Here is a 27,964-nt window from a genome sequence, read left to right on the forward strand (position 1 = left end):
GGAAAATCCGATGCCGCGGTGTGGTGTTATGCTGCCTTCAATCTTACCTCACATGCTGGTCGCTTTCAGACGCACGCACACAAACGCGTCACGTTTTGGTTGAATCCGAGCCGACGGCACTCCCGTATTCGGGGAGCGACCAGCCGACGGGCGAAGTAGGCAGAGGGCTGTGTGGTTGGTAGGTGGCTGTCACGACGGATGGGGCCTCAATCGAATCGAACTAGCAGAGGCCGCTTCCTCGAATGGAATGCATGCGTGAAAATGGTTGACGATTTGCCGGAGAATATTTATGACGATAATACACCGATCTGTGAAGATGGATCGAGAGAGAGAGAGAGAAAGAGCGGAACAGAAGAAGAGCACTTCGGTACGGAACAGAGAGTGTGTGCAAGGATAGTTACGGAATCGGAAACTGTGTGATATATGCCGAACCCAGTTGATGTGGGAGAGGAAAAACGCACGCTCTCACATCCATCGCTAAAGGATCTTAGGAAAATGCGAGAGCAGCATTGCTCTGACGATTGAAGCAGGAAAAGTGAAAAAGTGGTATTAAAGATGAAAAGTTTCGTCCTGTCGAGTTTTCCGCCGATTTAAAGTTGCGATTTTTGCTGGGAAAAGTTTGACTTTAATGGTTGAAAAGTTTTTCAAAACAGAATGCACTCGCGACCGGAACGGGAACTGATAAATTAGTGCGTGATCGACCGTTTCGAGTGGCGATAAAGTGGTGATGAAAATTGATTTCCAGCGATAGTTGGATTTTTTCCTCCCAAAATCCAGGAGTGGGCTCCATCGCTGGTAGGATCGACGTCGACCGTCGCGGGGCTGGCATTCAGCCTCCACTTTTTTCCCTTTTTTTCGCTGCATGTTGCTCGCAACAATGATAAAAGTTAGACATTTTATTTGATTGCGATGTGAAAGTGAGTGAGAGTGAAATAATGGAGCTCGGTAACATAGAAATTCTGCTTGGTTTGCGAGGATAAAAAACGAAAAAACGGGTGCCTCGCTGGATAGGCGTGTGATTGGAAAGTGAAAATTTTAGTGCTGAGTTGTGCAAGTTTTTCGCGACATAAAACGGGTCAGGTCAAAAATCGGAGGGGATGCGTGACGCGATGCCAAAAGTGCTGGACAGTGACACTGAATCGGAGGTACCAGCCAGCATACAGAGTAACAACAACAGCGAACCTAACACGGACAATGAGGAAAAACCGGAAGTGGACGCCCTTTCATCGCGCGGCTCGCAGATTGCTCCGGCGACAAATGGAAATGTCAGTGATACGGATAGTACCGCCAGTACTCCAAGCAATGCCCGACTAGCGGTCAATGGGATTGGTCATTGCAGCGCCGGATCCAGTCTTCCACCGTCTTCAGCAGCAGTAACAACAGCAGCAGTACGAGCACCAACTCCTCCCATAGGTACCAATGGTACCAGCAGTAACACAGCCAATAGCTCCAGTAATCCTACGGGCCACAGTAACAGCAATTCGACTGCTGTACCACCCGTGAGATCATCGTCAGCCTTATCCGGGTCATCGTCATCAGCGCCAGCTACAGTCGCGAACGAGCGGGTAAAAAAGTATCGCCATCAACACTTCAGTAAGAACATCTACATCGGAACGAAAAATGCCGAAAAATGGGACACCTTACGAAATCTGTTGCAGTTCAAAAACGACGTGGAGTTTGTTTCTTTTCTGCTCCGGCTAGCCGAGTTGGACGATCGGAAAAGGAAAACCCGCATCCTTAATGGGTGAGTTCAATGATCACTGGGGAGGGGGTGAATTTGCCAAATATAGCAAAGCAGCAAGGCTGTTGAGTAGCAGGGAGAGCCGTTCGTGTGTTACGTGCTAGGATACAAATCAATAACCATATTTGTCGTCCTTTGACTTTTTCGTTGTTTTTATACACGCTTGACGAAGTTGGGGGGTGTGTTTTTATTTTCGTGCGTCATTGATTATTAGTAGTCAATTTTGGTGTGAAAGAAAAACTCGTTTGCGTTGGTTCAATAGCGTGTTGTTTACAAATTGAATATCCGTGAGTTGTAGTTTATTTTGCCGTCACAACGAAAGCTATGCACGAAAAAATTATATTTTATTGAAATCTATTGAACGCTTCTTGTTGCTTTTAAATCAGTTTTGTAGCGTAGATTTTTCTGGTTGATGTCGATTGTGAAATGTAGTTCCACTAGTCAATGGCATAACAGTACCAAGCCATCAATATAGTTTCTTTAGATTCATGTGTAATAACAAACATAGAATGAAAATGAACAATTCTATAAATTTTTTTTCGGATGAATTTACATCAACTCTATTTTTTATGAAAGATTCTATATCTCTTCCATGTTTCAATTAAAATTTTTGAATGTTTTTTATTGTGTTCCCGTTTGTCCATTTTAAGAAACTATTTTTCCCGATTCAGAATTGACGGCTTCTGTAAATTTTTTTCTCTGAAATTAAGAAAAGTCGTTTATGTAAATAGATTTTGCATTTTGACGCTACGAAAAAACAAGAGCATAACATCCTCATTAAACTTTCATTAATTTTTTTGAATATAATTCGAAACACAGTTAATACTTTTCAATAAAAATGCAACTTTATTGTCAGCAAATATTTACCTACATATCATTCGAGATATTGTCCATCGTAAGCTACAACTTTGTCCCATCTTTCTGGCAGAGCTTGGTTACCATTATGATAAAAGTGTACGTCTTTTGAAACTATCCACGAATTAAGCCATTCTTCAATGTCTTCATGCGAGTAGAACTTTTGATCAGCCAGATTATGTGTCATCATACAGAGCAAGTAACAATTGAACGGCGCAATAATTGGGGAATATGGCAGGTGAGCTGGAACTTCCCATTAGAGCGTTTCTATGTAAGTTTGACCAACTTTAACAGTATAAGGCCGAGCGTTGTCATTCAGTAGAATCATTTTTATATGCCTCTACTCGTATTGTGGCCGTTTTTCGCACAGTGCTCGGTGTAATCGCATCGCACTGACTATATGTAAAGTTAGCTAATCGTTGAAGTAGAGGATTGCAATTTCCTTAGAACTTATTGTTAATTTGGTTCGACATATTTTCTAAAGTTTCCAAATTAGTAAGTCTATGTAATTCATTCGTGCTAAACCAGCAATGGCGCTTGAGAGTCACTTTTAAAAGTTGATTCTGAATCCTTCTTCCTGGTTGCACAATAGCTTGTCCAGGTAGGAGCTGCATATAACATTGCCATTGCTGGTTTAAATTTTTGTTAGTGAATTAACAGTTTATTCTTTAGACAAAGTCTACAATTCCTGATGGTATGAGGATATTATAGATAATAAGTGATACATATATTTAATGGCCTTTTCATTCCATATTCTCAATGTGCTTCTTGAAAGTAAGATTGTTATAATAAATCAAACCTAATTATTTAACTCGATCAGACTAATTATTGGATTATTGGTTATAAGGGAAATTATAAGGAAAAATAATTGATTGGGTTTTTGATGCTTTAGCAAGAAATCTTCCATTTTTGCAAGTATGATGAAAATACACTCTTAAAACTGGATCTCAAGCTCGGCTAAAAAATCATCCGAGTTCACTTGGCAACTTGGAAGCAAACTGAAAGCAGATGAAATTTGTGCGAACTACAGGATTTTACAATCTGTTAGCCGGAAAAATGAAGTACAGATTCGTGGGAAGTGGCTGGAAGTCGGAAAAGTGTGGTTTTAAATAGTGTAAATGCAATATTATTATATTTATTTTAAGGATAAGCGTTAGACGTAACATTAGACTAAAGGTTTTGCTCAATGCCCTACATGCGACCGAGACAAAGACAAACATTTGAAACTCAATATGAATAAGTTTTATTACTTATTAAAACTCATCGAGCCTATAATTGATCTTTTGAAAAAAAAATACCGAATTCTAAGCGAAATTATTCTCTGCGATTGGATTCCACTAAAAAACCGGCTCTTTACTGTGCCGAGCATTCAGCTTATACAACCGAACGGTCGTTAGACTGGTTTGCTGCCTCTCGGCTGGATTTGCAGTCAAATGCGGGCCGCGACTCTCGGCATAAAATGACATCTGTCAAAACAAACAATGCCGAGATTCGGCGAAATGTTCTAAGTATGTATATCAAGACTTTTTTGCAGCCGACTGCGAATAACACGAAAGCTTTTCCTTTTACAGAAATGCTTGTATGCATACACAAAACAAAGATTACTCACATGCCGGTGGAGAATCAGAAAGATCTGAAGTAAAAATATTATATAAGATTGGACCTAAGATACTTCCTTGAGGTACGCCAGCTCCAACAGGCAATCTATCAGCCTTACCTTCCAAATAGTTGACCTGAAGAGTGCGGTGATATAGAAAATCCCATAGTCTCCAGCAGGCTTTTGAGCTATTTGTTCATTCGTAAGAAAAATGCAGTCACCATGTTTGAGGACTAGAATGGTAATTTCTTGTTCCGGGCATTGAGAATCAAACTGCTTAAATCATCTAATGCTCTGTCAATTTCAGCACTATTTTGTAAAAGAATATCATAATTCAAGCGTTCTTCGATCGTGGTACGATATCTATCCCAATATATCTTGTGATAATTGAACAGAAAATTGACAGCATTATTTAAAGTCATTGCTGAATTCCAGTTTTATAACAATTTAAGTTGTTAATTTCATACCTTTCACATATATCAAGTTACAGTTCAACAAAGCGGATATCAATTGCAGCATGGATTGTTGTAGGTACACCCAACACAAACGGGGAACATTTTGTTACTTTTGTGCAACTTTTTATAACTTATTGTGTATTAGACCGCGCATTATACACAAAGAGTAATAACCAAAAAGTAACAGAAATTATGACAGCCACACGCTTGTATGTGTTTCTGCAGGAGAACATACAGCCAAGAATCGCAATGCATGTGTTGGGAAAACCTCACTCGTTGCATTTGTATTGATGGTTCACTTCTGTCCCCTTATTCACACATAATAAGAATCTCACTCGCCAACCTTAAATGTCTAATTAGAAACACCACTGTTTCGTTCCCCAGTGTTTACTTGAAATGAAAATATGCAATACCGTGAGCCCAGAATTGCGAATGTTGTTCGGGATGGCACGAGTTTTGTATCTTCAAACAGGTCCAAATGAGTTTCTATGAAGCACACTCATTGCGTGGTTTAGATAGCTTGCATAAAGGCAAACGTTTGAGTTTTTCTCTAACGCAGTTTACAAATCGCGGTGTGATTCCAAGACGCTTTTGAAGTCTTTGAAATCATCAACGTTTGCATACTGTATGACGGGAAAAAATGCTGCTTGGCAACTCTTGTCATATTATTTCTTTATTCCGTATGCGTACAACAAACTAATACACGCACACCGGATGAATTGGAGATAGAAGAAACGGCTTGAGTTGCGATGACAGTTTGTCTTGCCGTGAGTTAATGTACAGCTCTAAGTAGTGCTGTACATTAACCTGCGGCAGCGGGAGTCGCCCTCGCAGTGCATGTACAACATATGCGACGGTTTTGTTTCTTGATTTGAGATGGAAAGAGAGAATTTTTCGACAGAGAAAAATTTGCATCTGGTTGAAACGTCCATTATTAGATAGTCGTACTCCCGTAACACGAGCTAAATATGTTATTGTTATAGTATGTGTTATTACTTGACTAGGGATGAACTTTATTGCGTTTTTAAGTAACAGATTTGTTACCTAAAGAGTCATTTCACATTATTGCTAATTAAGTATTACGGAAAAACTTTGCGTGTAGTCAATTCTCTCAGGAGTAATATTAGAGCAAGATCGCGTCAAATCGCCTATGGTCGAATATCGACCATTTTTGATTTGAATGAAACTTTGCACACGTATTTGGCTTAGCAAACTGAGCATTTTTCACAGATGGAGAGATTTTTTACACCCATGAGTTACATTCTAAAAGGGCGTATGCCTTTTGGCATAGGTTTTATTCGAAGCATTGTAGCCCAGAAACCGTTTGTTGTATAGAAAAACTGTCTGATAATGAGTTGTAGGGAATTGAAAATGCACCATAAAAAAATATACACTGTACAAAAAAAAATATTTTTGACCAAAAAAAATTAAAATTAAACATTAAATTTCAATTTAAAAAAAAAGAGGTGAATTTTTTTTTTATTTTTTTTTTAAAGAAGCTTGACGTTAATACGCAACTTTAAAAAAAAAAGTCCAGGATGGAGAAATGAAAAATATTTTTGTTTTATGGTAGATTAATTTTTTTATAAAAATTCTAATTTAAACATCTTTCAAAATATTTGTATTCTGATGATTTTAAAAGATGCAGAGAGTCATTTTAAATCAAAAAGCTCTTGGTAGTAAACATTCTAAAGGCATCGATTTTCGAGTTATTTTGAATTTAAGCTCAAAAAATTATTAATATTTCGGAAAATACACGTTTTTCTAAATTTGTCCATGGTTCTCCAGCAAAAACCATACGTTCATTGGAATGCTTGATCAAAAATATACAATTCATTCTCTGACAACAAAACGATTGGATAAATAACTCAAGCGCTAAACCTTAGCCTACCTACACGTTCCCCCTTGCCGAATGTTTGATAAAAAATATGTTTGTCGTGCAACACTACCTACTTGTTTACTAATAATAACTGTTTGTAAAGTACGCAACCAATAACTACTGGGTTACCTATAATATCTGTTTTCGTTTATAAATACGATTGCACTACTCCAGATGTGTTAGTAACAGTTTGCATTTTGTGAAGATGAATAAAGTGAAAATGGAATACACCAAGCCCAAATGCTGTAAACCCTTTCCTGATCATCGGTGCTCATCATGCTTACGCAAATTAAACGAAAACGTTATCGCAAAATTAAAAATATTGAACAGTCAAGCTCATTTTAGGTAATACGTCTTTTTCAATTTGTGATTCGTGTAGTTATTGGAATGATAGTCAAGCCACCATTCATCCCTTCGTTGTTTACTATTCTGAATCTGGAACACCCATGAATCAGAATCTCATGATACTGCAGCGGTTCAGGTGTTCATCGCCAAATTAATGAGTTTTTCGAAAACAACAATAGAGTTGAAAAAAGCGATATTAATGTCTGATGGAGCTGCCTCACAATATAAAAATAGAAAAAACTTTGCAACAAAATAAAACGTCGATGCAGAGTGGCATTTTTTTGCGACTTCCCATGGTAAAGGCCCATGCGATGCAATTGGTGGCATATTAAAACGAATGGCAGGAAATGCAAGTTTAGCTAAAGAGCATGAACATCTTATCACAAGCGCAAATGAATTGTATGCTTGGTCTAATCAGAAAAGTAATAAAAATTCATCAAAAATGTCATTTAGTTGGGTATCATATCAAGAATATGAACAAGGAGTAACAGAATGGAGCAATATTTTCAAAAAATCTATAATAATAGCTGCCACACAAAAGTATTACTCTTTTGTTCCGATTTCAGAAAATAAGATACAAACGAAGATGTTTCCAAACGATGACCAATCATTTACTTATGATGTATATAAAATATAAAGTGAAACTAGTTCTGTAAAGTATCTATGTCATAAAAAATATGTTCTCAAGATAATCAAACTCGAAAATAAATATTTGATTCTTATATATATTTATATCACTTAGAACATTTAACTCTTTTCTTGAGAACCGTTCGCCCAATCGTTTTGTTGTCAAAGAATGAATTGTATATTTTTGATCAAGCATTCCAATGAACGTATGATTTTGCTGGAGAACCATGGACAAATTAAGAAAAACTTGTATTTTCCTAAATAATTATAACTTTTCGAGCTTAAATTAAAAATAACTCGAAAACCAATGCCTTTAGAATGTTTACTATCAAGAGCTTTTTGATTTAAAATGACTCTCTGCATCTTTAAAAATCATCAGAATAGAAAAATGTTTGAATTAGAATTTTTATAAAAAAATTAACCTACCATAAAAAAAATATTTTTCATTTCTCCATCCTGGACTTACTACAATGCTTCGAATAAAACCTATGCCAAAAGGTATACGCCCTTTTAGAATGTAACTCATGGGTGTAAAAAATCTCTCCACCTGTGAAAAATGCTCAGTTTGCTAATCCAAATACGTGTGCAAAGTTTCATTCAAATCAAAAATGGTCGATTAAATTTTCGCGTATTTCCAGGCGATTTGAAATGATTCTGCTCATTACCTAAATCACAACTAGCTGACTTTTCTGCACCAAATACGAAAGGCCAGCAACAAGCCTTTTTAATTTGGAATACAATCTGATAGCGCATGAACAGTGATTCCTGACCCGGATTAAATGTTTTCAATTTGTTTTTTTTTTTTTCTGAGTTCGAAATATTACCTAAATTACCTACCTGCTTGTAAAGGGCTCAACAGTTAACTCTTAATGCCGAATCAAGCTGTTCCTGGCACTTGGCATGGATCCTTATCAAGCAATTCCTGCAATTCAGCGTCTTCGAAGGTTTTTGGCCTTCCTTCACGTTTTTTTAACTCAGTCCTTTCTCAGCCGATTTCGAATGTTTTAGCCGTTTTAGAAAAAAGAAAGATAGAGCTTTCAAAATGTATACAGGTTTGTACTAACTCCGCCAGAATATGTTAAAATATTTTAGCGTAAATCTATTTTTGATACTTTTCAAGCAATAACGGGTGTTCAATAAAAAATGAGAATTTCTTCAATGCTAATCAATGAATTCAGGGCACTGGGCACTGGGGTCCTCCGGTACATACGGTTTCTTTTTTTTCTCGCTTATTTTCCGTCGGTCTAGTTCCGCCACTGTTGTGGCCAATCACCGACGCCCAGGGAGGCGACTTATTAACGGACCGGCGCCAACGGCTTTACTTTCTCATGCGATGGAAGACGTGATCCCAGAGATTTTTCGCCTCAGAAAATCTCCCGGTGTCGGCTAGGATTGAATCTAGACCAATTAGGTTGGTTGTGAGTGGATCACGCCACCTCACAACCATCGACACCTATGTCGGCGGTGGGATTCGAACCCAGGCGTCGAGCGTGGTTGGCGGAACACATACGGTTTCTGTTTTTCCTTGAGATACACAAATGTCTTTATGGCGTAATGCGAAGATGCCTTGTCCGGCCAGAAGACGTACTTCCCATCAGACTTCCTCCAAGAACAGGACCAGAGTCTTCCGAAATTTTCGGTCGGCATAACGCAAACTATTACCGTCCTTGTTGTCGAACAGCTTTTTCAGAGATTCCTTTTGCTTCTTCGTCATAATCTTCGCCGGACGGCCACTACCGGTTTTCCGCTCGACGTTCCGGGATGTCAGGATCCAATAAACCCTGCTCGCGAGTACGTTTCAATCCCGAAAGTGGTCTACTGTAAAATTTTTTTCTTGACTTTCATGCGTTAACGAAGAACTGTACGGCCGATCGAAAAAAAAACGATCAAGACCAAAGTGTTCGCCAAAAATTTATTTAACGTCGGATTTCCTTGAAATTTTCAGGGAATGAATTAATACATACGGATTATGTTTCGGAATAATTATTTCAAACAATTTCCTTTCCATCGCTGAAAGCCCGCAGCTTTCCCCTAAAACCCCTTGTTACATTTTATTCAATGATGGAGCCGTCCTTTTTGGTCACTTTCATCCATTCTTTCTTCAACTCCATCTAGGCCCAAAATCTTTCCACCGTACCATGTTTCAATCCAACGTCGATCGCGCGTAATGGCATGATGCCACACACTTAGATTTTATTGCCGAGAACTCAACAGCTGATAAAATCAGCGAAATGTTCTACAAGTTTTAGCGGAATTTTCAAGAACTTCGGGAAATGAAATTTAATACCTGCTGATTTACGGTAGATCGATGTATTTGCTGAATGTTCGTCGAAATATATTGCTGACATTTGTTAAAAAATTCGCCGAGCCCTATCGGCTGTTGGTAAGTTTACCGAGATAAATTAAGTGTGCAGGTCTGGCCGAAACAATGTCGCTGTGATGTACGGTTTACTCAGTTCACCGCATTGGCCTGCTAGAGCAAGTATCCTTTGCGAATTTTTCTACTGTCTTCTTCCTTATGTCTTTCGGAATATCAAAACGGGATTTGGCAACGTAGAACTCCAGCCCCGGTATCTGCTTTGCGTTTGCCTTGATGTAGGTTTCGTCATCCATAACTACACACATCCTCGGTTTCGGTAGCCACTCTCGATACAGCTTCCTTACGCGGGATTTGGCCACCGTGTTTTATTGATCACGCCGGGTTCGGTGCCTTACGAACCTTGTACACACGAAGCCCCAAGCTCGTTTCATGGTTTACTGAACGAACCAGGCGGAACACTTTGCCTTCAGAGCCACGATGCGAATCGAAAGGTTCGGATTACACTTGAAATAATCCAGCACTTTCCGGGCCTTCACAGGGACAGCTGTTTTTGATTTTCTTCAACTTCCAGCCTGCCACTCGGTCGTCTGAGACTCCTTAAACAAAAAATTCTCTGACGATTTTCTTCTTGCTTCGATGACATCTCAATAGTCACTGAACCGATTATTCTGAAATTTTGCGCAGTTAAATAATGCTGGCATTCTGTACCCTGCAGTCACATCCCCGGTGAAGTTCTGCTATGCGACGTGATTCTCGGTTTATTCTGTTCCTCTTTTATGGTGCGAGTGTTTTTTCTTTGACGTAGGACTACGTCTTTGTTTTCTATACTAGATTACATTTTTTGAAATTGAAAATGAAACTTGAGTCAGATTTCAAACGATTATAGCAAGCAAACTACTTAATGCATCTTAGTCATTTATATGTTGTCGGATAGATGAAATATGTAACAATTGTTTGATATAATGTTTAAAATTGTTGCTTTACTGCTTAATGGTGAAAAGGTGAAAACTCCCAAGGTCAAGCTGTTTCATACATTTCCCTCGATATTGGCTTGCTTCCCGAGCGCGGATGACAATAACATGGACGGAATAAATTCCACGGCCTCCATATTGTGACTCAACAAAGTGTTTTGTTCCATTTGTCTTTCTCTAAGCTGCATGGCCACGCCCTAATGACAAAAATCTACGGTGAACTCGATACAAAAGACTGCGTGTAGAAAATTCAGCTTCAGTCTAGTTTGTCACACAATAGCGAGTGGAGTATAGCTGTTAGAGGTACACGACATTGAGAAACGAGAGCTGCATACGAGTCATCTTCCAGGCACTGCGGAACATGTTACCTTTATTTTGCGTGCGGCAGCAACAGTTACGCTGCAAAATAATTTGCTGGCACAGCTACTGGAGGGCACAGCCGATAGCAAACTTTATTATGCGCGGTCAAGCAAAGTATTCAATGCTACCGATGGTGCGATCATCAGCGTTCTGTAACACGAATTTCATACTAAAGATTATGGAATCGGTCCTTTTCAGAACTATAGATGCTTGAAGATAAGAGTTATGGAAATTTGTGCAACTACTACTATTGTAAAATTTTCATGTAATCATGCATTGTTAGTTTTACAATAACGACCATCAAATATAAACGGTAGTGTTGCCTATGAACAGTTTATCACAGCATATAATATATACATTTAGTTACCATTTCATACAACCCCTCCCTAGGGCTGTATACCTTGTAGTATTTAACTTTGGAGAATACGATAGAGGTGAACGAGATTACATCTGTCCAAATCTAACAAGAAGCTGTCCCTCGATCTGATATTTTATGAAAGTTGGTCAGATTGGATATCTAAAAGGTGACTTATTATAGAATACTGTTACCGTGTTATTTTGAACTGCGCGAGATTTGGACCTATTCGGTGGCATTGCTTATCACGGTTAATCCTGATCGCACTGTAAGGTTTTGTATGCATGGGACTTTGCTAGTTTGTGCATATATCCAGTAGGTGTCAAACCATAATTATTATTATGAGTATTGAGGACACGACAAAATAGCTCGCGAAACAAACGAATCATTTGAAAACGATTCACATTCGAATGTTAAATTATTTCGCATACATAGTATTCCCAGTATCATTTACCAAAAAGTAACTAATGGTCATCCACAAAATATGTACGGGTTCAGGGGGAGAGGGGGAGGGGTAACAGAATTCCTTACGAACGCTTACGAAAAGGGAGAAGGGAATTCAAGAAAATCTTTCTATCCATATGTGAGCAAAATTCCTTCTTCAAAAACCTATTTTTCGGCCCATTCTAAGCATTTGCATTTACATTTACCTGCACGAATAATTTACCGCCAAAAAAACAAATGCAACAGCCGCCTTTAGTTCGATGGCTGCAAATTTTGATAGTTTTCTTCTGGAAAATATCATTGAGGTTTTGGTAAGTTTTACAAATCTCGTTGCTCACTAATTTAGTGCAGCTTCCTGTTAGCTATCGCATACGAAGAATCACCACGGGACATAGATTGAAAACTTCGCTGGTATATTGTTATTTCAGCGGTAATCCAAAATTAATTTGTAGACGGAAGTTGCACATTATATTCCTAAACAATTGAAGAAAGAAAACAGGTCGCCAGCAACTTAACCAAGAATCTTATTCCGAGCCACAAGCACGTTATATGAAATCATCAACACCTATACATAAGCACACTGCAGAGTTGCCAAACCAAAATGATATATTCGCGAGATATATTGGCAGCCCGGATTCGTTACAAGCATTGTGTCAGTAAACAGTCATTACAGGCATAATTGTCGGGTCATACGTCGGGCTCACTGTGTGCATAAGACAACTATGCGTTAATGAAATACAGTGCTGAAACAGTCGTGCAGAAAGTGTGGCGGTTTAACACACACATATGTATGTGAATGACCAATTAGACGTACACTGGAAATAGAATATCATGTTGGCTGGAAATGTGATCTTTAGGCCGGAATTGCCCGCTAAACTCTCACGTGTTTACGTAACTTTTTTTCTACCACAAAAGATCAAAATAATGGTCGCAGTGGTCCAAATCTAACAAAAAAAACAACTTTTTTCGTATTTAAAAGCATTTTGTATGTACCCAAAATCACCATGCTTTTTAAAAAAAGTGTAGCGCTCAAAACAATAAGCAACATTCAAGTAGCTTCATTGTTCCCAATCGATAAATCAAGAAAATGCTTATGACGGCCGCCTAACAGGCCACCTTATATAAATGCAGGCGAGCGGACTGCGAGCTGATCAGAAAAGTAGTTTTTTCGAAAGCACGAGCGGAATTCCTTCGAGCTGATCAAAAGAGTTAGTTTATCAGAGGAACTAGTTGATTTTGGTTTAAAATTAGTTTATTTGACACGGCACGATACATTTTCTGTTTCACTGAGCCAAGTAATATTCGTATTAATTCTACGTTAGCAGGGAAAAGAGGGAGGCCTTTTTTTATTCCCGCGGCCGACTACAAGCTAGTGGGGATTTAAGGTGAGAGGAGGGGAGATACAATTTTGACTTAAAACTATTTTGGAACTTTGTTTTTCAACTGGTAGAGCAATTGTATTATTGTTTGTTGTGGGTTCAAAATATTCGTGTAAACATAGATGCGGGCTCTTCGTTTCCGTGTCTTCAGCATAGCATATTTGTATCCTTAATCTGACAAATAGACAAAGAAAATTTTAAATTTTAATGTCAGCGTTTTTCAGAAAGCAGTATAGCTGTGTCATGTACTGGAGATCACCGCTTCCCAGAATGTCTCTAACGGGTACGTTCGGTTGTTTTCCTCGGGCCCGAAGGGAATCTATAAGCTCGGACCTAACACCACAGTATTCGGTACACAACCAAACAACATGCTCGATGTCATGGTAGCCATCGCCACAAACGCAGTGATTACTGTCTACAAGCCCTATACGAAAGAGATGCGTGTTTAACGTGTAGTGATTGGACATAAGTCTGGACATCACGCGAATGAAGTCCAGACCTACATCCAACCCCGTGAACCATGCTTTCGTCGATACCTTAGGAAAAATGGAATGTAGCCACCGTCCCAGTTCATCTGAGTTCCATGATGATTGCCAACTGTTGAGTGTTCTCTGACGCAAAATGCTATAAAATTCATCATAAGCAATTGGTCTTTCATAAATATCGCCATCAATAGCACCCACCTTAGCTAAAGAGTCAGCCTTTTCATTACCCGGAATCGAGCAATGAGAAGGGACCCACGCTAAGGTAACCCGGTAATTTTTATCTGTTAAAGCACTTAAAAACCGCCGTATTTTCCCCAGGAAATTTGGGGTGTGCTCCACAGGCTTCATCGATCGCAGAGCCTCAATGGCACTGAGACTATCTGTGAAGATGAAGTAGTGGTCTATGGGTAGGGTTTCGATGATTCCAAGAGAGTACTAAATAGCAGCAAGTTCTGCGACGTACACGGAAGCAGGAGCATCGTGTTTGTAGGAGGCGGTAAAATTTTCGTGGAAAACACCGAAGCCAGTGGACTCATCTAGATTAGATCCGTCAGTGTAAAACCTTTTATCATAATTAACATGTTTAAACTTATTGGAAAAAATCTTAGGGATCTCTAGGGGTCGCAATTGATCCGGGATACCAGAAATGTCTTGTTTCGTGGTGGTGTCGAAGAATATAGCATTATTAGAAGTATCTAAAAGTGCGACATTGGAGGAATCGTATGAAGAGGGATCAATATCTTGAGCCATATAGTCAAAATATAAAGTCGTAAATCTGGATTGAGATTGAAGGTCGACCAACCTCTCGAAATTTTCAATTACTAATGGGTTCATAACTGTGCATCGAATTAGCAACTGGTAAGAGAGATTCCAAAAACGATGTTTCAACGGAAGAATACCCGCTAACACTTCAAGACTCATCGTATGGGTCGACTGCATGCAACCCAAGGCAATACGCAAACAACGATATTGTATTCTCTCTAATTTTATAATGTGCGTGTTCGCGGCGCGGCGAAAGCAGAAACAGCCGTACTCAAGAACTGACAGTATTGTTGTTTAGTATAACCTTAGAAGGTCTCCTGGGTGGGCTCCCCACCAGGTTCCGGTAATCGTACGAAGAAAATTAATCCTCTGTTGGCATTTTCGTGTCAGATACCTAATATGACCAGCCCAGGTGCATTTAGAGTCGAACCAGACCCCGAGATATTTAGCGACTAAAACCTGAGTAATCGTTTTACCCGTTAGTAGAAGCTGCAGCTGAGCTGGGTTATGCTTCCTACAAAAAACGACCAGCTCAGTTTTCTCCGGAGAGAATTCGATACCCAGCTTGAGAGCCCATTCAGACAAATTGTCTAAGGTATCTTGCAATGGTCCTTGCAGATCGCTAGCCTCGCTACCAGTAATGGATACAACGCTATCGTCTGCAAGTTGCCTTAGCGTGCATGAATTTGCAAGACATTCATCGATGTCATTGACGTAAAAATTATATAAGAGAGGACTTAAACATGAGCCCTGGGGAAGGCCCATGTAACTAATTCGGGAAGTTGTCGAATCGCCATGTGAGAAATACATATGCTTTTCTGACAACAAATTGAGCAAAAAGTTATTCAAATTTGGTGAAAGTCCCTGCGAATGAAGTTTCGCGCTTAAAACTTCTACAGAGACAGAGTCAAAAGCCCCCTTAAAATCCAAGAACGCAGAAGCCATTTGCTTTTTTCGAGCAAATGCGAGTTGAATTTCAGTAGAAAGCAACGCTAGGCAATCGTTCGTCCCTTTGCCCCGGCGAAAGCCAAATTGAGTATCTGAAAGTAAACCGTTTGTTTCGACCCATTTGTCTAACCGTAAGAGGATCATTTTCTCCATTAATTTCCGGAGGCAAGAGAGCATCGCAATCGGCCTATATGAATTGTGATCAGAGGCAGGTTCCCAGTCATGCGGAACAATATTTAGCTCAAGAAACTTGTTGAACAAATTCAACAAGCGTCTTTTTGCAGAGTCGGGTAGATTCTTCAACAGGTTGAATTTTATTCTATCTAACCCTGGAGCCTTATTGTTGCACGACAGGAGAGCCATTGAAAATTCCAACATCGAAAATGGAGGCTCTTCCGTAGTTACTAAAAACGCGTCGCGAAAGGTTTTCTGTTCCGGTACAGAGTCCGGACAGACCTTTTTGGCAAAATCGAGTATCCAGCGATCTGAATACTCCTTACTCTCATTCGAAACGTCACGGTTCCGCATGCGCCTGGCGGTATCCCAAAGAGTGCTCATCGCTGTTTCCCTCGACAACGCGTTTACGAACCGCCGCCAGTACCCGCGTTTTTTCGCCTTTACTAAGCTCTTCATCTGCCTGCCCAGTGCCTCGTACTTTCGAAGTAGGTTGACAGTGCCGTACTCCCGGTAGTCCTTATACGCCGCGGACCTTCGCGCGTACAGCTCAGAGCACTCTTTGTTCCACCATTTGTTGGGAGGGCGCTGTCTAATCGTTACCCCGGGTATCGGTTTCGTCTGAGCTTGAGTCGCGGCGTCGATTATCAAGCCAGCTAAAAACGCGTATTCTTCCTCCGGAGGAAGTTCCTCGTGAGTCTCGATAGATTCCGCTATAATAGACTCATAACGCTTCCAATCAATATTACGTGTATGGTCGTAGGAAATATTGATTGGGTTCGGGGGAGTTGAACCATTAGCATTTGATATAACGATTGGAAGATGATCACTACCGTGGGGATCTTTGATTGCTTTCCACTGGCAATCTAACGCTAGTGATTTCGAGCAGAGGGATAGGTCCAGCACGCTTTCACGTGCTGGAGGATTAGGTACACGTGTCGCTTCCCCAGTATTCAATAGTGTCATATTGAAGTCGTCGATAAAGTTACAAATTAAAGAAGATCGGTTGTCGTCGTACAGCGACCCCCATAGCGAACAGTGAGAGTTAAAATCTCCCAAGATCAAAAAAGGTGCGGGAAGCAATTCTGCTATATCAAGGAGTTGCTTCTGTTCAATCCGCGCGGATAGGGGAATATATAACGAAACAAGGCAAAGGTCTTTTCCATTCATATTCGTTTGAATGGCAACAACTTCAATATTCGAGATCGAGGGGAGGTCGATTCTGAAAAAAGAATAGCACTTTTTGATCCCTAAAAGTACCCCTCGACCGTGTGAGTCTCGATCTCGACGAATGATGTTAGAATCGTGGAAAATAAGTTGGTCATTTGAATTGAGAAAAGTTTCACAGAGCGCGAACGCATCACAATTGTATGTGTTTATCAAATGTGAAAATAAATCAAATTTGGAGATGATACTTCTGCAGTTCCACTGTAACACAGTGACAAAATTCCTAACCTCTTTCGACGTATTAGTCATCGAAAGATACGATAGCTGAAATGAGGGGCCAAGTTGCTGTGAGTTGCTTCAAAAAGGATTTCACTGTAGGGAGAAGGGCAAGAAGAATGTTTTGAAGGGGATCTGGTATGTTGAATGTTTTAAATATCCAGTCCACAATATCAGAGAATTTTATGAACCCTGTTTCTTTTATGTCTTCTGATCGAGAAATGGATGCACGAGGGTTTTTTTGTGCCCCAGGAAGCGGTGGGTACTCCTGGTTTGATTTGAAATTAAAACCGGGGGGTACTTGCTTCGGTTTTTCTTCACCGCTTCCTTTTTGTGTTGTCTTATTGGTCATTCCGCTAGGGGTTATCTTACGACCTTTGCGAGAAAGATTAGGAGAGTTGAGCATTCTCCTCTTCCTAGATCCCTCTGGCAAGGCATAGGAACACCCTTCGACGGGATCGTCAGATGTACCCTCATCAGTTGGCAAGAAGGAAAAGATGTTTGTTTTGGCAATGCATGACCCGCGGTACGAACAGGCGTACAGGTAGACGAACCCTGTCCAAGCGGACGTAGTTCGGCAGCGCGGTTCCGGCGAATGTTACTCGGAAGGAATCCGAAGGGAGGAATTTCTTCTTCCCTTCTTCGGTGGATACTGAATGCAATTGCTTGCAATCCAGTATCTTTACACTTTGCATCAATGGGTTTTTAAAACAGCCAACTCCATGACGCAAAATGTCATCGACAGTAAGATTCCCCTCGGTAACCACACCGTCGATTTCTACATCCTTGGCAGGGATGTACACGCGATACTCTCTCGTGAAGAGCACGTAGCCAGCAATTTCGTTTGCTTGCTTCAAGCTACTCACGACAACTCGCAGTTTGTTCGGCCTCACCTTCGTAATCTCGGTTACGGCCGAAAAATGTTTTGCCAGGTCTTTGCCAATTTGAATAATATTCAATGGCTTCTTTATGGGCCAGAAAAAACAACGTAGGGACCGCCAGCGGCATCTGGGTAAGCTTTTACCCGTACTTCCGGTACTCTTGGTACAGGACTTGACAAAGGGGAGGGCACAGGGGAAGGCAGGGGTGACCTGATGGGAGAAATTTCAATTTATTCCCCGTTTGTTTCCACATCCAGGAAAAGTTGCACCTGCATGTCGTCCATTTTGCGGGAGCGTTACGCTCTACCGCACACAAACGATAAATATTCGAATATGGGGGGGGGGATCAAGTAGTTGATATTAAATTTAAAAAACAATTTTTCAATCTACAATGGATCAAATAAAAAAAGACAGTAATACTAATACTAATAACAATAGTAATAATAATAATAATAATAATAATTATAGTATAAATAATAATAATAACAATAATAATAATATCAATAATAATATTAATAATAATATTATAACATAGTAATAATATTGATAATAATAGTAAAAATTCTGAAGGGTAATACTTCACCGAACGTCTAAGTCACGACCTCACGGCTGCTAGTAGGATCAATCTGGAAGAGTGTCTCCGCAGAACAAACAATGACGATCCAGCTTCGTGTTGTGACACAGTGGCCGTATCTTACACGCGACCTTGTAAATGCCACTTGTAGTTAACTTCCACTCGCTCGATCGTATGGTGGTCCGTGCTGCTAGCGGGGTAACAGCGGTGCGGGAGAATTATTATTGCTGATATATCAGCTGCGTATCGAATCACTGGCGGGGTAACCTGCCCCTACCAGTGTGCAGATGTTTCTGCCGATATACAACAGGCTATTGTTATCGCGCAGCACAAGAACTAATCGACAAAAAAAAACACTTGTACGATAACTCGTGTAGTGTTATTTTGCGAACTCAAACGGAGATAAACAATTTGCGTCTAATCGAGACGAAAGCAAAACAACGAATGAGAGGAACTAGTTCGCGATGAAAAGATTTCGTTTGAGTTAATATGATTTTTAGTGGTAAAATATAAGAGCAACATTCCTCACTTCTTTTTTAATATTTGCACTTATGATCTGTTGACATGTTGTTCGTTACTTATTGTAATCACCAAGTGACCTAAAAAAATAACCAAAAGGGATCTGAGCATTTTCTGTTCCAGGTAGCAAAAATCTAAGTTAGTTGCTGTCAAAAATATTAGGTGCTCAATTAAGTTCTCTCTGTTTGTAAACATATGGCGCCAGCAGTAAGTAGCAATACTCAGAGGGAGAGATATGCGAAGAGAATATTGTGAGCCAAACGAACATGTCAAAATCCGAGCCAAACGAACAAGAAAGGCAACACATTGAAAGGTATTGCAATCCGATACAATGAAGGATATTTAATTTTCATGCTCCAAAATTGCTTTAGCACAGTGATATTTAACTGGTGGCTCACAAACCTTTTGTATGTTAAACAAAATAATAATAATAATAATAATAATAATAATAATAAGTATATAAAATTAAACATAAACATAAAATTTAACACTTTCGAGTCAGATGAAAAAGTTAGTCAAGATTGCGCTTTGAGAAGAGATCTGGCACATCTGACATGTGAAACCTAGTTGCCAAATTGACGGTTTTTTTATCGCTTATCTCTCTCTCTCTCTCTCTCTCTCTCTCTCTCTCTCTGATACATACAGCTGATAAATTCAGTGATAAAAAATAATAGGTGTGGGCATCGCTTATAAAGCCATCCTCATTTTAACCTATCATTTACCGGTAAATGGTCACGGTAAACACTTCCATTTTTCTCATTTCATTCAAAGAAAACGGCGAAGAAAAATAGTGGAATGCAATTCTAAGTAAAACTACGTGCCTTGGATGGTTCTGTCGCTTTAAAGACGGTAATTTCGATGTTCATGGCTGTCACCGCGTGAAAGAAGGCCAACGACCTTCCAAGACGCTGAATTGGAGGAGCTGCTTGCTTCGATATTAGGAGTTACCCGTCAACCCATTTCCAAGCGATGCTGTTTTTTTTTAAATAAAGTTGCATTGATATATAAAAAAAAAACAAGAGAACTTAGTTACCCACATATTACATCTAACTCCAGACCATAATTCACTGATCTATGAGAAACTTTGTCCTCCATGCTGGGAACAACTTGTCGATGCTCTTATTATTACTCAACTAAATCAATCAATCGTTTCTCTTTACAGATTGGCCGATGGAAACCTACATGCCACAGCTAGTGAGTCGCTGCGCGACTCCTTACCCGGTGTACTGACAAGCTCGAAGCACAACCAGCAAAACGGGAAACCTAGCACTAAGAAAACCAAAAGAGTACAATTTCAGGACAGTGTAAATATCATCAACGACAACAGTACGGCAAACACACTGCGTCCTTCCGGAGCCGGAGCTATTTTTGACTTCCACGAGGACGAAGACGACAATGAGGATACGGCAGGAATGGAATTTCGTCGGCGGCGACAACGACCACAGCCAACGTTACGTTCCCCTCAGCCTCCTGGAGAGGACGAACGCCGAGACGAGGAAGCGGCAGCAGATGGCGGCGATGAAGATGAGGAACAGTACATCGTACAAAATATTATCAAGAAACTGCCCGGGAGAGCAGGCAAAGCAAACGAGGTGCAGCAGGACTCCATCAGCAGTACGATGGGGTCTGTTTCCGAGGACTCACTGCATACTGAAACAGAGGTGCTCGACTACCGTATTGCCGAGAAGATAAAAACAGAGCTAGAGGAGAAGCAAAAACTGGAGAGAAAATCTTTCACCGAAGAGTTACCATCTACATCCAACTACTCGGAACATTCTGATCGTCCCTCTGATGATGAGGCGTACGATAGCAAGTTGGATATCAAAAAGATAGACATTCGAAAGATTCCTTTCGATCCCAAGTTGGGAACCAGCAGAAAATTGAAACGGGAAACTGGAACGGTAGATCTTCGTATAGAATACGAAGAGCAGGAATACGGTCGTCTGACACCAGATGAGCGAAAACCGTTGTTACCACCGCCTAAAAAGCCTAGAAAGGCAGCTACAACGAAATATAAGGCCTGCACAGGGTGTGGTTTGAAGCATGGAATTGATCCGTGTCCTTTAAATAACCCCTTGGCAACTATCAATAACAAAATCGAGCTTAAAGAATGGTTAGAGCAAAACGAGGATTTAATCAAGAAGCACAAGATCGTGCTGAAACCGGAGAATCCAGAAGAGATGGACGACGAGAACGACGACAACTATGATGACGATGATGATGAAGACGAAGGAGACGATAATGAGGAAAGCCAGTTCGAAGAGAAGCTAGACATCTTGCCTTCGTTTTCCGAAACATCTCTTCCACCGGAGTTTGAGTTGCGGTTAGCACCGATAGCGACAACAATCAGCACTGGTCCAGCTGGCAGTGCTGTCAGCAACAATCATCCCCTACCCCTAGATCTAAATGAATCCTCACCCTCAGCTGCAATTTCTCACGCAGACCTGCAACAAACACTGCTTCCGTCTCCTGCCGGTACGTTCACGAATACAGTAAATCATGGACTTAGTATCTACACGAAGGTCTTCATTCCAAAGTATACCCAACTGGGGCCGGTAATCGGCCAGATTGCTAAAGAAACCGAGATCCAGGATGATTGCAATATGCGCTACATCTACGAAACGTTCAACGGAACCAGATCCACGTATGTTAACATGGAAAACAAGAACCAAGCGAACTGGCTGAGATATCTGCGACCGGCTCGGCACCGCGATCAGAAAAATTGCGTGCTGAAAGTTCGCGATATGCAGATAGTGTTCGTAACCTGTACGGATTTGGATGTGGGCAGCGAGCTGCTCTACTGGAGCGACGATTCCAATTCGGCGTGGGGAAAGAAGAAGATGGAGAAAACTAGTAAGTGTACCTCATAAAGAATGTTTAATGATTTTTCATTTAAATATTGTTTTATTTCACAGATTGTGGTGGTTGCAATCTACGTTTCGATCATCCCCTGTACTACCGAACACACTGCTCGGTTTTCCACGATCCAGCTTTTAGTCTGACAATACGGAAGTATCACTGCAAGGTGTGTGGAGTGGCTGTACTAGGCAAGGAAAACATTATGAAGCACGCAGAGAAAGAGCACGATGGCAAAGGAGCTTATCAGTGTCAGTTTTGTCAGAAGGTATCGTGAAGTTTCTACTGTTGATAGATTCGTAACTAATACGATTTTCTGTCTATTTTCCCACAGTTCTTCTTACGCCTTAACTACCTGGAGATGCATCGAACATACGGGTGTAGTATGAACCCTCAGCGGGCACGACCTCTTTGTGATTTTTGCGGGCGCAAGTTCTGTCAGCCACAGAAGCTCAAGGTTCACATTAAGCGAATGCACAGCGATATGGCGGAAGTGTTGCGTGATTTCCAGTGCAAACTGTGCTCGAAGCTGCTAGGTTCGCGGGCCGCACTGCAGCGTCACTCGAAGGAAGTACACAGCCGAAACTCAGCGGTAGTGAGTTGCCCTCGCTGTCAGAAGCTGTTCCAAAACAGAAGCAACTTGAAGATTCACATGCTCACTCACTCCGGAGTGCGACCGTTCAAGTGAGTATCGAATTTGCTGTCAACACTGCTGGAATGGTGTGTAATCAATTTGTGCCTTGTCTAGGTGTGCTGAAAACGAATGCACGGCGGCTTTCACAACGAAGCAGTGTCTGCAGTTCCACTACAAAAAGGTCCACGGATATACTCAGGAACAGATGCCGAAAATAGAGCGCAGTGTTGCGTACACCTTCGACGCGTATTCTGGTGGTATGAATGATGGATTGGTTGGTAAGTAGCCTCTCCACTGCCATTCGTACAAGAATTCGTAAACGACGTTGACGTAGATCTCATTTTAGATGGAATCCAACGTCGGCAGCGTCGGAAGCTGGAGGCAGGCGAGGAAGGTCAAACGTTAGGACCGGGAGAAAAGAGGAAACGCCCACCGAAAGAGCTGCCTGGTAACATTCTCAAGACCAAGAATATCTTGGAATCATTCAACGAGATTTGCAAAAACGACAGCAATTTGTCGCTGCTGTCGACAAAAATATCATCGATTCTTAACGGAAATCTCAAGGATTTCACCAAAGTGCCCAGTGGTGTACCTGGTCTGGATGCAGATGGTGTGCGCAAGGAAGAACTGGACGACGATCTGGATTCGAACGATTGTGCCGAACGAGACGAACGTCTGGAGGCAATTCAGCGGCATCTGAACCAACCGATGCAAGATGACAAAAACGATGACTTCAGCCAGTTGCAGTCCCGTTTGGCTAACATATCAGGTCAACCTGAGCAGAACCCGTTGCACTACAAACTTCCCAGCGGCGACGATGGAAAACCACTAGCCGACAGTGATGGCTTTGGAGATCTGAACTCGCTGGCTGCCAGTCAAAAGTACAAAGACTTTATCAATGGGGGCAACCCGGGACTGGTGATCAGCAAGGGAAGCAAAAAGTGGATTAGTGATGATGATCACCTGCCAGATGACAACAATTCCGATAATATGCTAACGTCAGCCGCTAACAGAGATTTTCTCACGAAGTTGATCATGAATGGTCATGGTGCTTCTGCATCGCATCCTGCCGATGATGACGAGGATGATGATGACAACTCGACGATTTTGGACGTGGTAGACTCCAACAACCAGAATCAGCAAAATTCCAACACACAACCTCATCAGCAGTCACATCAACAGCAGCAGCAACAGCAGCAACAACAACAGCAACAGCAGTATACGTCTAGCTTCGCCGGGCTTAATAGCTCACTGCCTGACTTGCCGGCCTTCCAGAGTCACAGTTTTTCAACACACTTCAACCACCAGTCGTTGCTGGGCAGTTTTTACAACAGCAACAGTGGAGTCGCTGGTCGAAGTGCCGGAATTAACACTATTCCAACGTCTGCCAGTATGCTGGTGGAAGCCGCCCTGAACTCCGTGAGCAATATAATTAACGAAGCGGAAATGAACAGCAGCAACAACGATAACCAAGATCTTCACATGGGTGACATCGATGGTACCAATGGAACTGGTGCTGAGAACAACTTACCAACCGATACGTTTACGACTAACGAGGTTAATAGTGCTGTCGATGATATGAAAATGATGAAACCTCACAACTTCCCGCTTCAGATGAACTCCATGTCGCAATTCACCAATCCATCGCCGGATGATGCCAGCATGATACAGGAGCGTAACGAAATGGAAGTAGTTCGGCCCAAGTCACGGGACAAACTAACCAGCTATGGCGAAGGAGAAATACTGGGCTATGATAGTCAACAGCAGCAATCGACGCCACACAAGCACAATCCAAGCGTCGAGTCAGTTCGTAGCGCCCTGTCGCCTGAACAGAACGACTACAACTACTCGAACTCCAATGGTGCCGCCCAACGTCAGCAACAACAAATTGTTACCAATTCCCCGGCACGGTCAAACTCTAGACCAATGTACGCCGAACACGATCTCATATCGCCAGCATCAACACCCTCGCTACCACGGTATGACTTCGGAACAGACAACAATGCGTACGCTCGCAGACAGGAGAAAACCATCAGTTCACTGGCGTTGGAAAACTTTGAGGCCAATCTGAAAGCCAACAGCCATCACATGCAGCATCTGTCTAGTGACGAAGACAGTAGTATCGTGATTGCCGAGAATCTTTCTGTTAACGCAAGCAATACCGAAGGTAAAATGAAGTTGAGTAGTCATAATTCGGCCACCGATTTCTTGGCGTCGAATGCTGCAGGTGCTGGAAATAAGTATGATAATGGCCGTAACAGCTTAGGATCGGACTTATCGACAGACTTGCGTCTGAAGTACAACTCCGAACCTAGTGTAGAGCTTCCCGACTTCCGATCGGGCAGTAACATGAATGAGACTTCCGATTTCCAAGGTCTGGATATGAGCTCCCGTGCTGGTCTGCCGTCCAGCTATTCGCACAGCAACTTCCAAGTTCCATCGGCTGGAACTAATTTGAACTTTAATCGTTACCACCATCATATCTACGATATACTGAATGAACGTGAACAGCAGCATCAGCAGCAGCAACAACAACAACATCAGCAGCAGCAACAAGAGTTCCATCTCCAACAGCAGCAGCATCAACAACAGCAACAGATGCAGCACATGATCCAGGATCACATCGGACCTGAAAGTGAATCCGATCAGCCTGCGTCGGTTGACCTTAGTCGCACCTCCAATTATCTTGTGCCATCTCCGCCATCCCCGGCAATTCCATACTCTCATCCACATCCGGATATGATCCGTATGGTTTCCTTGGATTTGAGTTCTAACAGTGGTGGCAACATGATCGTGGGCAACACACCCCATCACGTTCGCCATCCATCATTTTTATCCTCACAGATCCAGCACTCGAATCGGGACTCGTTACCAGATCACCACCGGCTACTGGCTAGTGAGCAGCTTGCTGCCACCAACCATCGCCTTCTGGTGGATCCTACTGCTCATCTGATCTTCGAGCAGAACAACCGATTGTTGGCGGAGACCCCAGGTCCCTCGCCCGCCCCACCACGACACGTGGTTTCTCCACAAAGAGGTTTCGGAGCCTACCATCATCATCACCATCACCATCAGGTAGGAACTGCTTCCAGCTATCATCATCATTCGGTCAAGCAGAATCTTACCACACCACCGTTGAATCAGCACGCTTCCGCTGCTACCGCGAATTATCATCCTTTTCCGACTTACTACTAAGGAAGTTAATCAGCATAATCCTTCTGTAGGTCAGGAAATAAAACAAAAGACACTCAAAGAAAAAAAAACACTTGAAAATTGTTTATTTGTTTATAACATATGCTTAGGTTCTTTGTAGAAGTACTTAAAGTACACATACGAATCACACAAACTGCGTAAAAAAATTAGACTACTATTAGTTGAAGGCTGTAAAGAGTTACCGAAACCGAATCAGTGGCACAAACACACACACAAAAACACGCCGATAACTAACGCTGATCTAGCTCAACAAGTATTATATTGAGAACAAACACACAGAAAACAACACCCACCAGAAAAGCTAACGCCCTAGGACAAGAGATATACACAAAGTAGAGATAAAAGAAAATCAGTAACGCGTAAATGCGTTTTCAATACATGAAACGAACAATCTGTTAAGTGTCGCTATATTTCTAATATCTTGCAGCATCTCATTGGATCTGGATTCATTCGAAGAGTATTTTTATGTATAATAACTACTGTTTGCAATAGTTTTTCATGCAGTCATACTTGGTAGGTGTAACAATACATTTTGAGCTCTATTTTGAATATTTGTTGTACATATATTGTTACCAATCCAAACAATCAAAACAAAAAAAAAAACTGAAAACGAAAGCATCGCATAGGTGTCGCGCTGTCGAAGGACATCACAAATGTTGTAGCTTCTGGAAACCTTTATTTTCCAAGCATTTAGCACGAATTCAGCATCCATTGCATGACGAAACAATACTTATCGTAGTTTGTCATATTTATTCTAACGAAATGGAAGATGTAGAGGAAAAAAACAAAAAAAAAACTAGAGTTATACCAACCCAGCAGAAGACAAAACCTACCAAAACAATTTAAGAATATTGTGCCAAAAATTGAAGACACAAAAGAAGAAATACATACCACGAAACGACATCTTTTTTGCTCTTGTCTACCGAATCAGCAGTCTTGTCATTTAACCCGTTTTACTATAGTAGGTGTAGAATCGATATTTACAAAAACCCAAATCTGTATTTGTGTAATAATGGACAGCAAACCTTAAGATACAACAGAGAAGAAAAATAAAGAATAGTGTTCTATGTAACAGTGGCACAAAAAAACCATCGCAGCATGTGATTGTGATGAATTGCGAACCGGGCGGAGGAACGGATACAGCAAACGGAACAAACTCCCACAGTCACACAATATTTCATAATTTACACGCACACACAAGAACGCGCGTGCGCGCGGACACATGCTAAACCCATTTTTGACCAATGCGCAAAGACAGCATCAGCAGCATCGCGCAAGAACAATAAAACCGTACTGTTCAAAAATATGAAGCTACATCTGTATACCGACAGGCTAATCGTGAAATGGGACAAATACGAGAAAAAATATTCCATTACAACAAAACTTTGCAAGTACACAATATAATAGAATACAATCTTTACCTTGATGATGGTGAAAAAAAAACAAAGCAAAACTAAATCAGGCATGTGTATTATACGAGAAATTAATAAAGAAACTACAGATAACTGATTTCGGTGGTTTGCAGTCAATGAAAGAAATTGGGATGATGTTGTAAATTACGCGCACTGTCCTGAAGCATCTTGTGGAACCATCACGAGTAACACAATTCAGTTTAACCTACAAAAATCACAATTTACAACAACTTTTTGTGTCAGATTCAATCGTACACTGTCTTGTGGTCTACGAACAGATGATGGTTTGCTGGAAAACATGCGCCCCTTGTATTGCGTGCCTCACTTCGTTCTACCTTGAGAGAAAACCAACACTGTCTATGCCAAAACTGGCTGAAGAATTCCTCATTAACACATTTTCGTTTTTTCTTCATTCCACGTGTTATTAAACTAAATCGGATTAACACGTTCCACTCGATTCATCTCATTTTTGTTTTTTGTTTAATATCCGAAATGCCTAAAAGTTTTGTGTCCAGCATCGCGGGTGCGCATAAATCTCGGATTAACGTTTGCATTAAAAAAATGGACAAAAATTACCAATCTTCCATGGGTTTATCTTCACGCGCACGACGCGCACAAACGAAACTACGAAACTAAACTTGATCACTGATATTGTTACAGACGAATCTCCCAAGTGCTGTGATCACGCTGCTAGAGAGCATTGCGTGTATTCAGCTCCTTGAAGTGTGGTCGATT

The 27,964-nt window shown here is 41.1% G+C and overlaps 1 protein-coding gene across 4 annotated transcripts; it reads left to right on the forward strand.

Annotated features, from left to right (window-relative positions):
- The first annotated feature begins 175 nt into the window (after positions 1-175).
- Positions 176-27,326, forward strand: LOC129725439 (uncharacterized). 4 transcript variants are annotated; one of them, XM_055681297.1, is made up of 6 exons: positions 176-1,744; positions 20,277-21,967; positions 22,030-22,238; positions 22,305-22,654; positions 22,719-22,882; positions 22,939-27,326. In XM_055681297.1, the coding sequence occupies exons 1-6, from the start codon at positions 1,098-1,100 to the stop codon at positions 25,797-25,799; spliced, it is 5,922 nt and encodes a 1,973-aa protein (XP_055537272.1). In that variant the 5' UTR covers positions 176-1,097; the 3' UTR covers positions 25,800-27,326. The 4 variants fall into 4 exon arrangements, with proteins under 4 accessions (XP_055537272.1, XP_055537283.1, XP_055537292.1 ...); XM_055681308.1 differs by having other exon boundaries at positions 22,951-27,326; XM_055681317.1 differs by having other exon boundaries at positions 22,719-22,861.
- The last annotated feature ends 638 nt before the right edge of the window (positions 27,327-27,964 follow it).

Source organism: Wyeomyia smithii, chromosome 1 (assembly GCF_029784165.1).
Source record: "Wyeomyia smithii strain HCP4-BCI-WySm-NY-G18 chromosome 1, ASM2978416v1, whole genome shotgun sequence".
Lineage (NCBI taxonomy): Eukaryota > Metazoa > Arthropoda > Insecta > Diptera > Culicidae > Wyeomyia > Wyeomyia smithii.

Excerpts from the sequence above, each read along its gene's own strand:
- LOC129725439 (XM_055681297.1), top strand. The coding sequence starts at position 1,098 with ATGCGTGACGCGATGCCAAAAGTGCTGGACAGTGACACTGAATCGGAG. Across the intron at positions 21,968-22,029 it reads GAAGAAGATGGAGAAAACTA|ATTGTGGTGGTTGCAATCTA; the intron begins GTAAGTGTACCT and ends TTTATTTCACAG. Across the intron at positions 22,883-22,938 it reads TATGAATGATGGATTGGTTG|ATCTCATTTTAGATGGAATC; the intron begins GTAAGTAGCCTC and ends ACGTTGACGTAG.